The sequence below is a fragment of the Fringilla coelebs genome, assembly GCF_963513975.1.
Source record: "Fringilla coelebs genome assembly, chromosome: 2".
Taxonomy (NCBI): domain Eukaryota; kingdom Metazoa; phylum Chordata; class Aves; order Passeriformes; family Fringillidae; genus Fringilla; species Fringilla coelebs.
Window position 1 is genome coordinate 32,090,159 of NC_140029.1, and position 15,819 is coordinate 32,105,977.

The window sequence follows — 15,819 nt, forward strand, 5'->3', positions numbered from 1 at the left end:
TAAGGAGATAAGATTTCAATACAGTGGTATCTGGGGGGAGGCAGTATGTATTTGCATGAGAAATCAGTCAAATATTAAGTACTTATATCTTACCTGAAATGATTCCTTGAAAAACAATTTATGCTTTTGAAGGCCAATACCATTATGTATTATTTTAATCTTAATGCTAAAGGAAAACAGAAAGAGCATATTTACAATGTCAACAGTTAAGAGAATTTTGTATTGCTATCCAGTTATGCTGTCTGCACAGCATTTAGACCTATATAAAAAAAGCCCAATATGAATCACATACACCTGTCAGCTAAGTTAGTGTAAGAAGAGTTACAGGGACAGAGCTTAACACATCAGACTGTGAACACAGTACATACCACACAGCAGTATCATGATGTGTTCATGCTTGCAGTGAATAACCTTAAGGCACTTGGCAAATGTTCTTACCGCCTACACTATGAGTAAGAGTTGCTCCAAACTTGAAGGGCTCAGCAGGCACGGTTGTCAACCACTCTACACTGAGAGGTAGGGTATCTTGTGTTCTCCTCCTCTGGGACATACAACAAGGTGGACGTGCAAGAGGGCAGGCCCTAAGGGCCACCTCTGAGGTCACAGGCCAGAAGACAGACAGCACCTTTCCCTCCCCAGTAAATTTCAGTCCCATGTGTCTGGGCCATCTGGCATTGGCTTGAATTTGAGAGGAGAACATGTCTAGACCCCACATCACTACAGTTCACTTGTGGAGAGCTTTCCGTACCTGCAACCCTCAAATTATTCAGTACTACAACAACGTCTAATCAAACCATTTAATATCTAATTTATCAAAGTAAGAAAGTAACTTGTTTTCTTTTTCACTGAACCATGGTGAAAAAAGGTCATTGTTTTATTCAGCATCATAGTTACATAACAGTTGTCTGTTTCTATTACTAGAAAGAATTTATTAAAATAGTCCTGAAAGACATCTTTTCTTTTTCCAATGATTTCAAAACTAAGCCTTTTAATGCCAATTCCACACAGTCACGGGTTTGATCGGTAGTAGCCAGTTATAGCAATTGTCAAGGCACAAGCTCAGCTCTGCACACCCGCTGCAGCTTGTATTGGAAAAGAGATATGCCAGTTCCATCTGCACTTACAAATGCAGAATTCCTTCATCATATATTGCAACAGGAGAAATTAACATTAAACACAGACTAAGAAAGGTAAAGGATTTATTTCTGATATGATTTGTAGAGTTAAATTAAAAACCTACTGAATACTTTATGTAGTAGATGAACATAACCTTAGTACTTACTTTCTAACAGTTTATTTAATGGTTGGAAGTGTACAACATGAAGTAGGCCTCACGTTTAATATTGTTCAATTTTGCTTATTGTTAGACGAGATTAAAATACAGTAGCCATCCCTTTAGACTATGGTGCAACACTGATCATGTGCCTTGATAGGTAGGAAAAATGATTCATTAAATAAATGATGACATAACATGTAGGGAAGACTTTGGATTGTCTATTTTAAATGTCAACATAATAGGCAATTAAGAATAGAACTTCATTTTAAGTGCACTTCCACATGCTTTGTTTATAATATAGCAAAAACTTCCTATCTTTTTTTCCAGACACTTCACTCCCTACTCTAAAGCTGTTCAGTTGAAAATGCACTTTCCCCAGTAAACTTCTTTTTTAAAAAAGTAACTAAAATTTCTACCCTTTCATATGCTAAGAAATGTTTCCTAATTAAAAACACAGTTTATTACAAGACATGTGAAGACAACATATAGTGAAATGAATTTTAATTGTTGTGCTGTGACTAAAGTAAAGTTCTCAAGGCTGCAATTTAACATTCCAAGTTCTCCCTTCCATCTTTATTGATTCTTAAGATTTTGCACAGAAACTCTTTGGGGGCTAGAACAGCAGTAATTGCATCACACTGTTTTTCAAGACTTCAAGTTTCAAAAGCAAACTCTTCAAAAAGTACAGTTCTTGATTTGATTAGATACAGGGACAAAAATATAGCACATACTTGAAGGTTACATGGTCTACAAATGATGGCAATATTTTCCTTGGGAGAGTACAGTTTGTTTTCTTGTAAATACTCAAAAAGGCTCAACTTCAAGCAGTAATAAACACAAGCAAAAGTGATTTAACCCTTAAAATAAATATTCAGGAAAACCTCTCTGTACATACAAGTGAAAGAATATGTAACACTTTCACGCTAAAAGAAAAAATAAAGATTTTGTTCATATAAGCAGCTGAAATCTGCTGTTCCAGCCCAATGTCCCCAGTAAAGAAGGGAGGCACAAACACAGGTGACTACTGTAGCTCACTATCTTATGGCCTTTTTGGACAGGGACATCATCACCATCATTTTTAAATCCCTTTTGTTATACTTATTACAGCATGCCAAATCCTTTGGCATATGTGATGGCCTTCAGTAATCTTTCTTTAAGCTTCTCTTTGCTTGAGTACTCCGGAAGCAAAAGTACATTAAAGCATGTGTGAGATGTAGGTAACCTGTGGGACAAAAAATACAAGAATTCAGATCTTGGAACATGCAAAAGAAATACATCTCTATTTTACAAGTCAAAAAATAATGAATTTGAAGAAAATAAACTTTTCTTATAGATTCAACTTTCAGATTTAACTAGGTTAATAATTTAAAAACACATAATTCACTTCAATTTATAAAAAAAAACAAGCAAAAATGAAGATTTTTTTTTTTTTACCTCTCTGTATCTGGGCCATTTTTGGCTATGATCATCTTTAACTTTCCAAGTCCTCCCACAGGGGCTCTGTCTGTGCCTGTTGTAAACTGTAAGAATAGTCTTTTCTGTTCATCTGTAAATGAATGGACTATTTCCCAGAATTCCCTATCAAAGAAGAAATGAAAAAGTAAATAAACGGTAAACTTTCTTTGGTATAAATAAGAATTTCAAAAGTAATTGAGCTTTGAAGGTGTAATAATTCTAATCAGTCTTAACATCAAGTTTACAAGTTGCATTCATAAACCAAAACTCTCAGAATGTATTTACCAATAAATGAGATTCAGAAATAGAAATCAAGAAATATTACTAAACACTGCAGTTTAACTGTCTTTAAACATTAATTTGGCTGTGTCCTGCAGCCATTTTATTATTCCTATTTCCTAAGGAATTATACTGATTCAACAATGCTTGTACCATCTCCTCTTCTGCAATGTCAATGCTTGAGAAAAGTGAAATTACACATAAAACTTTTGCATCTCCTGTGCTACAAAAATACTAAATCTTACAGTACTAAAATCATTATGAAGAAACAAGCAGATGAAGTGCTTTTTATCTTTACAAAATTAGAAAAAATTACCTAATAATAAGAGAGTCTCTTGTATAGCCACCATCATATTCTGTAGTTTCTTCTAGTGCTTGAAAATCTAAATTCTGTAAGAAGATGATATTTTTAACGATGACTACTAATTATATACTCAGTATCAAGAAAAGCTGCACTCTTCTAGTGTATATTCAAAATTCTTACCCTACTTCCACAAATAAGTAATTCAATTTCCTCTGGTCTAAATAAATATTTCAAAGGAGATTCATTGGTCACCATGTGGAATCCTCTCCGAAAGGCCTTGAACTGCTTTTCTACTGATTTATTGAGTATATAGTCAGCATACAGATTGACAAATTCCTGCAAGGAAATAAACCCCAAAAACCCTTAGTGTTTCAACACATGCCACTTGAAAATACAAGACCCCCAAATACATATAATTCTGTAATTCTATGCAAATTATCTGAGCTCAGTTTTTCTTGAGCAACACAGAACAAGTCTCAAATACTGCTCAAACAGGTCAAACATCCCACCCAGAAGCTATTTATCCATGTATCAATGCTTTCTTTGATAGAAGCCTTTTCTGTTCACAACCACACTGTGCTATGGCAATTTTAAAAGCCTTTTAAACTTGAAAACTATACATGAAACCAAACCTTTGTAGGGTTCTACACAGTTCTACATACAGTATATCAAAGAAATCCAGATTCTGTTTAAAAAGCTGAATGTACCTTTCTGTTTTCATTTGTAATAGGAATTTTATCACCATTTTCCTTTAAATCATGCATCATTGGATTGCCAAAGAGATCCGTGTGAGATATTTGAAACGTTATCATCATATCATCTTCCACACTTCCTTCATACTCCAGTAAGTCTCTCAAACTCTGATACAGAACCTAACAGAATAAGACATACATGTCTGTCAAAAATAAGCTTTGATAGATTCCACTGAGAAATACAAGAAGACATGAAACCACCCGCCTCAAAAAAGGGTTGTTATATTTTATGACACAAGTCACCTAAAAATCTCCCATAGCAGTCCAAACAATTATTTATTAAGCTCAGTATCTGTAAAGAGAAACAATAGATGATATTAAGGTAAAAAAGAAACATGATAATCAGTGATGACTCCCTTAAAAGAGCCTTTTGGTACCTACCAATCTTCCAAAATGGAATGGTCAAACCTGAAGTTCAAGAGCCTTTAATACTCTCTCAAGTCTTTTGAATCTGTTTTTACTTTAGGCATCCAGAATATGTTACACAAGTAAGGAGAACATTTATGAGTGAAAAATCAAAGAAACCCCATAATTTTATATCAGATAAAATTCAGACAGCAGGCTTTCATCTTCCACTTTTTATTTAATACTGAAACCAACTAGGAAGTAATCCCAAAACAACACAGATGGGACAGTTTTAACATAAGACGACATTTATGAACCAAAAATAAAAAATCACAAGTTTGATCAGAATTTACCAAGTGGAATCTGAAATTACCTGTTAGACTTTGCTCTATGCAAAGGAGCAACCAGCTTTCCATCCTGCTATACCTTAGAAAAAGCCCAAGACTCTCTTGGAAACCAAAGCCTATGCAGCAAAGGAATAATTATTTGGCTGCAATAGAGGCATAGAGGCTAAAGAATACAAAGCGAAGGTGGATGTGACAACTGTGTGAAACTGTATTTTTAAAGTGATGTAGAAAAAATTAATTTCCCCTCAATGTTTTAACTGAAACATGAAAGCTAATATGTAAGCCTCAACCTCTCACTGTGTGTTTTTGATTCTTTCACAGGACCTTCAAAAAGGACCTTCCACTGAAAAATCACTGGACTTGGAACCATTGGTGGTGAGGGTTGGTGAACATCCTATTCTCCATGCTCTACAGCATTAGAAAAAGCATTGGAAGGCTTGACTACTGTGAACTTCATTTTGGGTTTCAGAAGCTCTAAAATTTAAGTCATATGAGAATACAAAGAGTTAAAAAAGGATTATTTTAAAAGAAATCACCATAGGTGTTAGAGGAGAAACCTAAGAGCAGGGGAGGAAAATTAGGAAATGCCCTGACTGTCCTGTTCCATAGACATACATTCACCTTTTTTTGGTCACAAAAAGTTCTGAGTATGTAATAAAAGTTAGAGGAAACTCAGGGCACTATTTCTCAACATTATACAGAGAAACTGGTCAAAACTGGCATGCTGTTGTATGCAGCCATCCAAAGCAGACCAGGTAACATATTTTTTTGATTAAACATGCTTATTTTCAAACATGAAAGTCAAGTTCTTTTTAGATAGTATCATTTTACTAATCTTTTTTGAAAAGATGAAGATTTTCTATAACTGCTTATAAAAGGGAAATGTCCCATTGTTTGAAACCAAATGAAGCTCGCTAACAACTCCTACCAGCAACTTAAGGGGAAGCCACTGGTGATCTCTGATTGCAGGTGGAGCAGGGCCAAGACATCCTGCACCCACACTTGTGTGCTCTATCTAATAAAGCACATGTACAGCTCAGTGCTTGTGTACAGCCACTGGCTGGGAATGGGTCTGTGAAGATGGACATTGATCACTGCTCTGATATGATATTCATTAACTGTAGGGATATTCATAAACTGTCTCATCTGTCTCTTTAGACAAAAAACAGTAAGATCATCACACCTTTGCATATTTATTCTTACTTGCACTTTTTTTGGTAGAAATTTACTATGTACACAAATAGCTATAAACAGCCCAATTTTACAAGTCTCTTTGGGAAGAGACATGCTTGTTTATGCTTAACAATTTTTAGTAACATTTAGGAGTTTATGTAGCAAAAAAATAAAGCTTTATTGATACTGAGCCCTATTCATTGATGTTACAATTTTGCCTCCTCCAAACCAAACATAGCAAGTTTTCTTACTAATGAATTTATTTTAACAAATACAGACTTGTAACACAAGTCACTGGTTATTTCACTTTCACTTCTGCAGTGATCTTGGGTTTAACTGAAATATAGATTAAAATATTGCATGGAAAATGCACTATTTAACTCAATGAACATAAGAAACTTACAGGATGAGAGTCTGCCAGATCACGGAAAGTTCCTTTTTTGCCCATTAGCTTCCTGTAGACAACCATGGGGAAATGTACATCCAGTATACAGTTGTTGTAAATAGCCAGGCCCAGTACTATGCCAATCAGGGTAAACTGACCCTCAGTTTCAAAAGAGGACGGATTAAACCAAAACAGTTTTGTAGACTCATCATATGTGAACATCCCTGTTAAAAAAAAACAAAACCAACAATTATGGTTACAATTTATTAAAAACGGCACACAAAACATAGCATTATAAACCCATTTGCGCTAGGCTTTAAGCAATCTTTAACGTAACGCTATAGTGAATTGAATGGCAAAGATAAACTACTTGTGGTAATTGGAGCTGCTCAAAACACTGTTACATCACCACTAAAAGCGTGTAAGAGACCTGTGATAAAATATCCTGCAACACTCACTGAAGCTGCATGTACACAAGCTTTCCTTCCCTCCTCTACTGAGGAACCAGCAGCACACTGATAACAGAGATTCTGACTTTGATAAATACAGCAGTACAAGAAAAGAACACAGTCAAAAACATGTGGATGAAACAATCCCGAAGGACTCTTAATTATTAAGAAGTGACAGCCTTTCCTCAAAGGCCAGTTCCAGCAAAGGAACAGGACTAGATGCAGCCCTACTACTTAATTAGAAGCTATGATGATGGAGCAGGGATTGACCATCGCCCATGATTTTAGAGTTAGATGCCCGACAGATTTGTTTGCTTGTTTCAAGGACCATTGTTACTGCAGCTATTAAACACATCTTGAGGGGAAAATGAACCATGATCTCACAGAAAGGGTTGCAATTTTAACAGCTTGTCACTGTCTAAAGAGAGTGGTTTTGTGTCTCTCATTCAGTTCAGTATTTCAGGAGACCAATTTCCTGCCCAGCTCATGAGCTGAGCACTGAAGCCTTCAACAAACAGTTGAACTGGCACATGCCAGAAGCTGCAGGGAGAAAATGTGAGGACAAGACAGCCAGAGTTCCTTACACTTTTGGCTGTAGCAAGACATGAGATAGCTCTTTGGAGTGCACAGGCTATAAATTATTTATATAAATATTATTTATATATAAATAACATCCACAATAAAATCCATTGCTTACCTGACTAGATACTGAAACAAAATAAATGCAAACCCTATAGACTTAAGGTGAGAGAGAGACCACCCTGGACAGGCACAGTCCAAATCACCTGTTGCTTGTACAGCTGTCACGATTTTCCAGCAGAGCCTAAGAAAAACTGCCCCAGGGTCCTTATTCTCAACACAGCCTGTCAGATCCACGTGAAGAATATCAACTACATTTGCCACAAGGATTTATCCTGTCAGCTCTCAAAAGATACTCTTGTTTACAACCTATGCAGATGTACAAATTGATTACAAAGCCACACGAACACAAAATTACTCTGAAAACTGAAAATATTATCTTCAGCCAAGAGATAAAGACTCTTTCCTCATTCCATGTAAGGCAATAAACTGCAAGCTCATTCAAAGACTCTGGCTATTCCACAGAATGGATTACATATCTCAGTAAGTGATACGGGCTGGGTCAGTCATTAGGGGAGCACACAAATAACAGACTAACCCATGAGATAAGGCAACTGGAAATCAGAAACAGATGACCAACTCAGGCACATATAGGCCAAACATTATCTAGAATCCTCTATGCCATTTTCTGAACTGACTGAAGTAACTTCTGGATTACTGGTACGTAAAGCAATGACTTGAACTTTTTGGAATATGATGGAAAAGTTAAACTGTTAAAACCAACAACTCCAGCAAATGTCTAATAATGAAGCATCCAACAGTTAACTCAGATCCACATCTGGAAACACTTTAAGGTGTAATACAGTATTTTACTCCATTACCAAAATTAAGACTACAGTACATTAAAATCATAATAAAACACCAGAAGAAACTGGAATCTGCAAGAAGGCAAAAACAATTGTCCTTTAAGTTATATGAAGTTATCACTTATTCCTTTACCATGGAATATCTTTACCAGTACTTTTCTGAGTTATTGCCTCCTTTGAGTAAAATTTAAGGTAGTTTAATACCAAAATACTCAAAAAGTCAAAGAAACTATAATAACAATACACATCTCTCCAAATACACCTATTGAAGACAGACATTTTAAATTCCACTTAAAGGATCTCCTCTGTTTTCTCAGGTAAAGAAGGCATTTATAAATCAACAAAAGTCACACATGGTATATCTGGTGCATGCATGAACTGCTATGCTGCAATGCATATATATACATATATATATATACACACACACAGTGAATGCAAGCTACATTTTCTGCTTTTACACTTTTATGCCAAAAGCCACTAAAAAGCTTTTCCCCCCCAGAATTACTATGAATACAAAATATGTGCATACTTTTTTACATTTTTAATACAGAAGTCACACTTAACACATGCATACATTTTTAATATATTACCTACCTTTAAATGCCCACTGCTCGGATCTTAGCTTAAGCACACTTTAGCACTACTAAATAAAGAGTATTTCAATACACCCACACAACTTCTGTTTAGATAAACTCAGGTTGAAAATGTATTTATTCTGCGTTGAAAATAAAATTTTATCAAAGTACTAAAAGTTCTTTATTTTGCCATACTTCAAAGTAAGCTAATTCAGATTACAAATCTCTTTAAATTAATAGCGTTTTTCAGAGTAAGTAAGATTTGTCTATGATTCTGTACCACTTGCTATAAGAGCTGGCTTGCATATGGTGAAGAGCAAGTGCCAGGGTTCAGATTTCTGCTACTGATTCAGTACTTGATACTGATACCTCCTTTCTGACCCAGGCAAAATAGATTTCTGTGTATTTTAATCAATTCTCTAAACTACAAAACCAAGAACAGCAGCTTTATCTTTTAAAATAGTCCAGTGAAACCAAATTACCAGCCATGAGCTGTTAGGCTTCTTTAATGGAACCCATTACAAGAAGTACAATGTAACATCATGTTTTACATAAAATGCAAAATTAGTATAGGAACCTGATAGGTCTCATTTCTATTTTAACATGAAGTATTATAATTTTATAACATTTTCATCTTTTCAGTGTAGCAGACAAGTTGCACACTAAAAGAAGCATGTCCTTGCATAAATAATTGGTGCAGGGAGCAAGGGAAAAAAGAATATGATGGAAGTTTGACTACCAAAACACAAACGTAAAATTTTGGCTCTAGTATATCAAATTACTCTTGCTTCTTTAACTACAATCAAATTTGACACTGCTGTGACACTTTGGATCTGCAAAACTGAGACTATCAGATCTATTAAGCTGGAGGAAGTGGAAGAAGTAACTCAAAAACTCCCATAGTCCAACTCTTGCTTTATTGCAGAAGCTCTTCCTCTTTGGTTTGATGACTAATTCTAGAAGCTAATTACAAAGCAAAGTGAAAGAACAAACAAAAGAACCCAGCAAAGAAACCCTGTACTACTGATTTGTATTCAAACAAGTGATGATGGTTCTCATTAACTATACACAGTTACTCCTTCCATAATTTCTCCTTTAGGAGAATGACTGCTGACATCACAGTGAGCCTCAATGTCTGGCATATACTCTACTGACCATCAATGAACCTGGAGAGCTTCAGAGAGAAGCAGCAGTGGATATAAAAAGCATAAACACAGAACAATCCAGTCTGGAAGATCATCCAGGCCAACTTTTTGTGAGAAAAATCTGTTAAATCAGAAAATTATTAGAACACATACCGATATCTGGATTGAAGATTTCTTCCACAACAAGTTGAAAAAATTCTTTGGAAACACCTCCTTCATCTACCCCTTGCTCTCCTTCAAATTCAACATACAATTGCTTCTTCAAGTCTGCAGGATTTTCCATGGCAATCATCTCTAGCTATTGAGTGAAGAGATAGAAATGTTTCATTAGCAAATCTGTTTAATGGAATAGTTTAGTAACAAATAATGAAACCTAAAGTACTCTCCAAATTTAAGAAGAAAGCGAGCACAAATCACAACAGTAAAATAAGAGAAATCAATAGTAACCCTAATAAGAGAAATCAATAGTAACCCTACTCCAAACATGTTTTACAATCTGGGCATAAACAGCAAGAAACTTGCCACAGAACTGATCTGTCAGCCCATTAAAGCTCACTGGCTGTTAGCATTCTCTACTTCTATTCTTTTAAGCACTTATTTAAAACAAGCTAACATTGTGCTGCTCACAATTCACAGAAGAAGGAAGAAAACAAGATGTATTACTGGGATAATTAAATTCAACTGACAATGAAGGTTCTGCAATATGATCTACATGTTTGACAATAAACAGTTTTGTGAAGGGATTACACAGATATGTTTTCAGAGGGGGATACAGAAAACAAGGCTTTGATGAGTACTTGCATCTCTCAAACAAAGAGCTGGGGAAAAACCCTAAGAACAAAAAAGACACTAGTATTACAGTCAAATCAACTCCCTCTTCTTGATCCTAATGAAGTCTCACAACTCTCTTGCTCTTATTTCTTCAGTGCCTTTAAACAGATCGACTGCACTGCTGCTGTGAAAGTGAAAATTCAGTTAAGACCAAATAGAAAGTCTGACATTTTTCAAGGGTTTCAAGTCTATTTAAAGGCCATTAGAGGCCACAGAATCACAAAATAGTTTGGGTTGGAAGGGACCTGGAAAGATCATCTAGTTCCAACCCTTCTGCCATGGGCTGGGAAACATTCCAGTAAACCAGCTTGCTCAAAGCCCCATCTAGCATGGCCTTAAATAGTTCCAGGGATGGGATATTGCCAACTTTCCTGGGCAACCTGCTGCGGTGCCTCACCACCTTCACAGCAAATAATTTCTTCTGAATATCTAATCTAAACCTCTCCTCTATCATATGAGGTTATTTGCCATTGTCCCATCACTACATGCCTTTGTAAAAAAACTTCCTTTCCAGTTCTCAGCAGCCCCCTTTAGGTGCTGAAAGTTTCTATATGCTCTCCCAGAGGAGCCTTCTCTTCAGCTGAGCAACCCCAACTCTCCCAGCTCGTCTTAATAGGAGAGGTGCTCTAGCCATCTGATCATTTTTGCATCCCTCCTCTGGACTCAACCCAACAGGTCCACATCCTTCTTATGCTGGGAACCCAGAGCTGGATGCAGCACTCCAGGCGGGAGTCTCACAAGGGTAGAGTAGAAGGGAACAGTCACCTCTCTTGACCTGCTGGCCATGCTGCTTTTGATGCAGCCCAGGGTATGATTGATTTCTGGGCTGTGAGTGTGCATTGCCAGGTCCTTCACTTGCTTACACCAAAAATGTATCCTTTCAGTAAATCAGAAGTTAAGCAGGAATATTTTGCAGCTGATAAGAAATATGCTACTTAAAAGCATAACCACACTGGTTACACGTATGAAGCACAATTAGCCTAAACATACCTATGTGGCAAAGAAAACTCAACAGCAGTAAATTAAGGCACAGATGGACCTGTATACTCCTCTACCAAGACCGTATTACTTGTGAGATTTGCCTCTGATGCGGGCTACTACAAATTGTACCTACTAGAAGGTGTCCTTAACATGCTAAACCTTACTTTTTATTTCACTCCCCTACCTTATCCACATATGTCAAAGCTCTTTCCAGCCCAGAATTTTACTACAGAAGTGTAAAGTAAAAAAGGAACAGAACAGAGAAGGTAAAGGTAGCAGCAATGACACAAAAATCACACCAGCAGCAAGACCCATTTTCTCCTCCTAACTGCCAGGTCGGCCAGACATGATCCAAGCAGCGCAGCAGGGCAGGATGCTACAGAGTTAGGGGGGTTATCATAATGGGCTTGAAGACTTTGAAGCACCCCATGCAAAAGGAGTATGTGGAGAAAAAATTCCATTACCTTGTACTGACAACTAAATTTGGAAAGAGAGGGAGTGTAACTTCATAGCATATAAGTCTCAGTTAAAAAAACCACAAAGGCAAACTATGAAGACCCCAATAATGACAGCAAGTGAGATTAATCTGCATTTCAAACAGCGAACTACAACATTTTCAGAAAAACTCAGTTATGTACCACTTGTATAAAATATTCTTTTCCTAGGACAACAACGGCGCTTAATCCATGTTCCAAGTAAGACCTGCAACTGTTGAAAAACAGAGAACTAGCATTTATTTTAAAACTATAAATACAGGTTAAATGTTCAAGCTGGACAGACAGAAATTCTCATATTTGTATCCCTTCCACTTACAACCAACAGCAATAAAGCTGTGATTTTTTCCTCTCCAGTCATGACTGTTGGCTTTGTAGTCTTTACCACCAGTAATTTAATATATTACATGATTTATGAATTTTCATGAGTTCTGAGAAAGCATTTGCTGTCTCTGCATTTCTTCTGGGACAGCAACCCTATGTCATAGTGTGAAGACTCTATTGTGTCATGGAAATGCACTAAGGAAGGTTCAAATTTATATAAATTCATATTTATACATACAGAGCAGTTAAAGAAATTTCAAAATTATTTTTTGGCTGACAAAAACAGCCTGAAAAAAGAGGAAGGAAACAGTCTTAGTTGAGCAATGCTGGCTAGGCAGATTAGAACAGTGCACTGGATGTCTGCAAGGGAGTCAGATAAAGGATTATCAAAAATCCAGTATTTTGAGCAAAGCCTGATGCTCCTTGAAGTAGATTCTATAAGCAGGAAAATGCTGCTAAAGCTGCTCAACTCAAAGTTGTGGGTTTAGCTGCTCCTTTGAGTATCTGTGTCAACACTGATGCTTCACAATAAAAATTGAATGCAGTGGGTAACAGCAGCAAACACAGCTGAAAGGAGGCACTGAATTTAAGCAGAACTGCAGGAGTGTTTCTATAGGAGGGAAGTATGAACTTCAGTTATTGCTGTCTGATTCTTAGGTTTTTTGGGGCTTGCCTTAGTTTGTTCTTAATAATCACAGCTATCTCAACCTTGTCAATATAGATGCTGCTAGGGAAACACAATCCATCTGTGTGAATTACTGAAGTTTTAGAAGATGATGGTTTGATTGGCCACGTCATTGTAATAATCATTACATTTTCCAGGGACTTCCTAAAAAGCAGGGACTGCCTAAAATTCCTAAAAATGTCAAAAGCAGCAAAAGAAGATATGAACTGAAAAGCTGAAAGCTGAGGGATGACATCATAAAGAGTATCTGTATTTTGTTTGCTGAAATACAACAATGTTCCACAACTTAAGACGTTGGGTAATTTTACTTTGTTTACAGAATAACACTGCTTTCCTGAAAGACAGGAATGTTCACTGAATGACTGAAATATGACAACATCTAAAATCTTACTGTAACAGCAGTGTTTGGCAACCTGCTTAAAAATGACAGCAAGTGAACTAATTTCTATTCAGTTAAAAATGATCACAAACCACATTAAGTTCTGTCATAACATAAGGGTTCTCTTTAAGGCAGAGACAGGAATGCTTTCCACACTAGACAGAAAAAGGACAGAACACAGCTAATTTAAGTTGAAAGCACCAGCAGCACATCATGACCTAAGTCGATCAACACAGTTTTCTAAAAACCGGCATGGAAAGTAATAGTTACAGTGACAAAGCAGCCTTTGCTCCAGCTGGGTTTTTTTTACAGTTCATGCATTTGGAGGCTGCACACATCAACACTCACATGCTCTGCACTCAACCAATGCATACCAGGGCTGACATTTTCACCTGAACACACAAACTTCAACGTGGTCTGAAACAATGTCAAATCTCCTGAAGTACTTTGCTGCTAATACAGGAGAGAATCTGCCTACTGGGCTCAGGTATCACAGAAGAGTTTTGGTCATCAATACACTCAGCAGAGATATTTACAAGCAGGAGAGGGTTGCTGCCCACTAGCTGTCTGAGTGGAATTTTTCAAAGTGAGTTTCTAATTTGCAAGCCAAGTACAAGCCTGATTCTGCTGAAGGAATCCACCACGTTTTCACTTGCAGAAGTTGTGTGTCATAACTCACACCCTTGAAATTACTGCTACCTGAGAAGAATGCCACATTTAACCTGGGCCATGGGGGTGGGGGAGAAGTAAACTCCAAAGAAGGGGATGAAAGAAATAGTTCTTGGGGAATGAAAAGGCAGAAGAGAGGATTTAAGGAGGTATTTCCTTTCATTACTACCACACTCACACAACGTGACTCAGCAGCGCAGCTTTCCTATTCAATCTGCTAGACAGGAAAAAGCATGCTACCTTCAGGAACTGCAAACTGAGCTACCAAGCCCCAAATACCAGACGTCCTTAAAAAAAGTGGGGACTAAAGTGTTACAAATTCTAACATCCCACCCTTGTCCCCAGGTGACTTTTCAGACTTACATATATTCAAGTAAGTATACAATAAGTATATACTACAAAGAAAGATGTTTCATTAAATAATTTCCAATAAAAAAGGAAAAATAAGTTTCTGAGGCAAGTTTCATATATGCAAAGAAATTGAACAAGGAATTGGTAAATAAAATATTTCCTTAGATGTATGTGTTTTAGGGAACTAAGATTCTCTCAATAAGCAACTTTAAACAAGATAATGCTTTCAAGGTATTTAAAAAGTATTGCTTCAAATTCTTAGTAGAAGGAAAAAAGTCCTACATTGTTAACAGTAACTAAAAAAAAAATCACTTAGCAGTGTTCATATTTGCCTTACTTAAGTCCAAGAAGTGAAAATATATACATACTGAATTATAAAAACTAAAATATTAAATACAGAGAGGAGAAAAATCTGTAAATATTCAAACCTCTGAAGTTCAAACATATGAAATTTAAGGGTAAATATGTTGGTACTCATAATTAATTATCTGTATATTAAGCATGTTCAGAAACATTTTGTCACTGAACAGACATAAGAACATACTTTCACTAATGAATATTATTATCTTTGAAAGGTCTTTCTGGTATTTTTCAGTGCGACTCTTCCTTAGTTCAATACTGTACACCCAAAACAGCAGCCATCTCTGATGCAAAGTAATCCAGTGCAGCTTTCATTTAGATTTAATGCTGTCAGTACTGCTACAGAAGCTCATGATACCCCTCTTAGATTCCCAGCAGAGAGAGAGCAAACTGTTTTAAGGCTTAGGACATAAGACTGAAGAGACTCCTCCGGAGCTATTTCAGACCAATTACGAAATAATTGTGAAAATTACTAAAATCACTTCTGAACCAATTACAAAGACTCCCAGTAACAACAGCATGCAATTCTTCAACAGATAGGCACTTTCTGACAAAAGACAAGAGTGTGGAGCAGTATCTCCCCTGGAATAACTTCCCAGCTACCAGCACAATTGCAGCTTAGAGATTTCCTGAGGTTTTTGTGCAGCTCACACAAAATGCCTGTAACGTCCATTAGCTTTTGATGGATCTTTCTTTCATGAAGAGTTACAGGTCCTGGGCAAAGACACCCACCCTCCTGAGGTACACAGTGTGGAAAACAAAATGCCATTTTGCATATGTTAAGCCTGATTCCCGATAATAAAACTAGGGGCTAC

General features: G+C 36.6%; 1 protein-coding gene across 7 annotated transcripts in view; it reads right to left on the minus strand.

The window, feature by feature from the left end:
• Positions 1-555: 555 nt before the first annotated feature.
• The window catches only part of UBE3A (ubiquitin protein ligase E3A), a 53,438-nt gene continuing 38,174 nt past the window's right edge, over positions 556-15,819 (minus strand). For all 7 annotated transcript variants that reach the window (XM_084200934.1, XM_084200936.1, XM_084200931.1 and 4 more), the window contains 7 exons: positions 10,084-10,228; positions 6,335-6,540; positions 4,022-4,186; positions 3,495-3,650; positions 3,327-3,400; positions 2,711-2,854; positions 556-2,498 (listed from right to left, as the gene is read on the minus strand). In XM_084200934.1, coding sequence (XP_084057060.1) covers positions 2,378-2,498; positions 2,711-2,854; positions 3,327-3,400; positions 3,495-3,650; positions 4,022-4,186; positions 6,335-6,540; positions 10,084-10,228 — 1,011 coding nt within the window. In that variant the 3' untranslated portion in view covers positions 556-2,377. The remainder of the gene's footprint in view (positions 2,499-2,710; positions 2,855-3,326; positions 3,401-3,494; positions 3,651-4,021; positions 4,187-6,334; positions 6,541-10,083; positions 10,229-15,819) is intronic.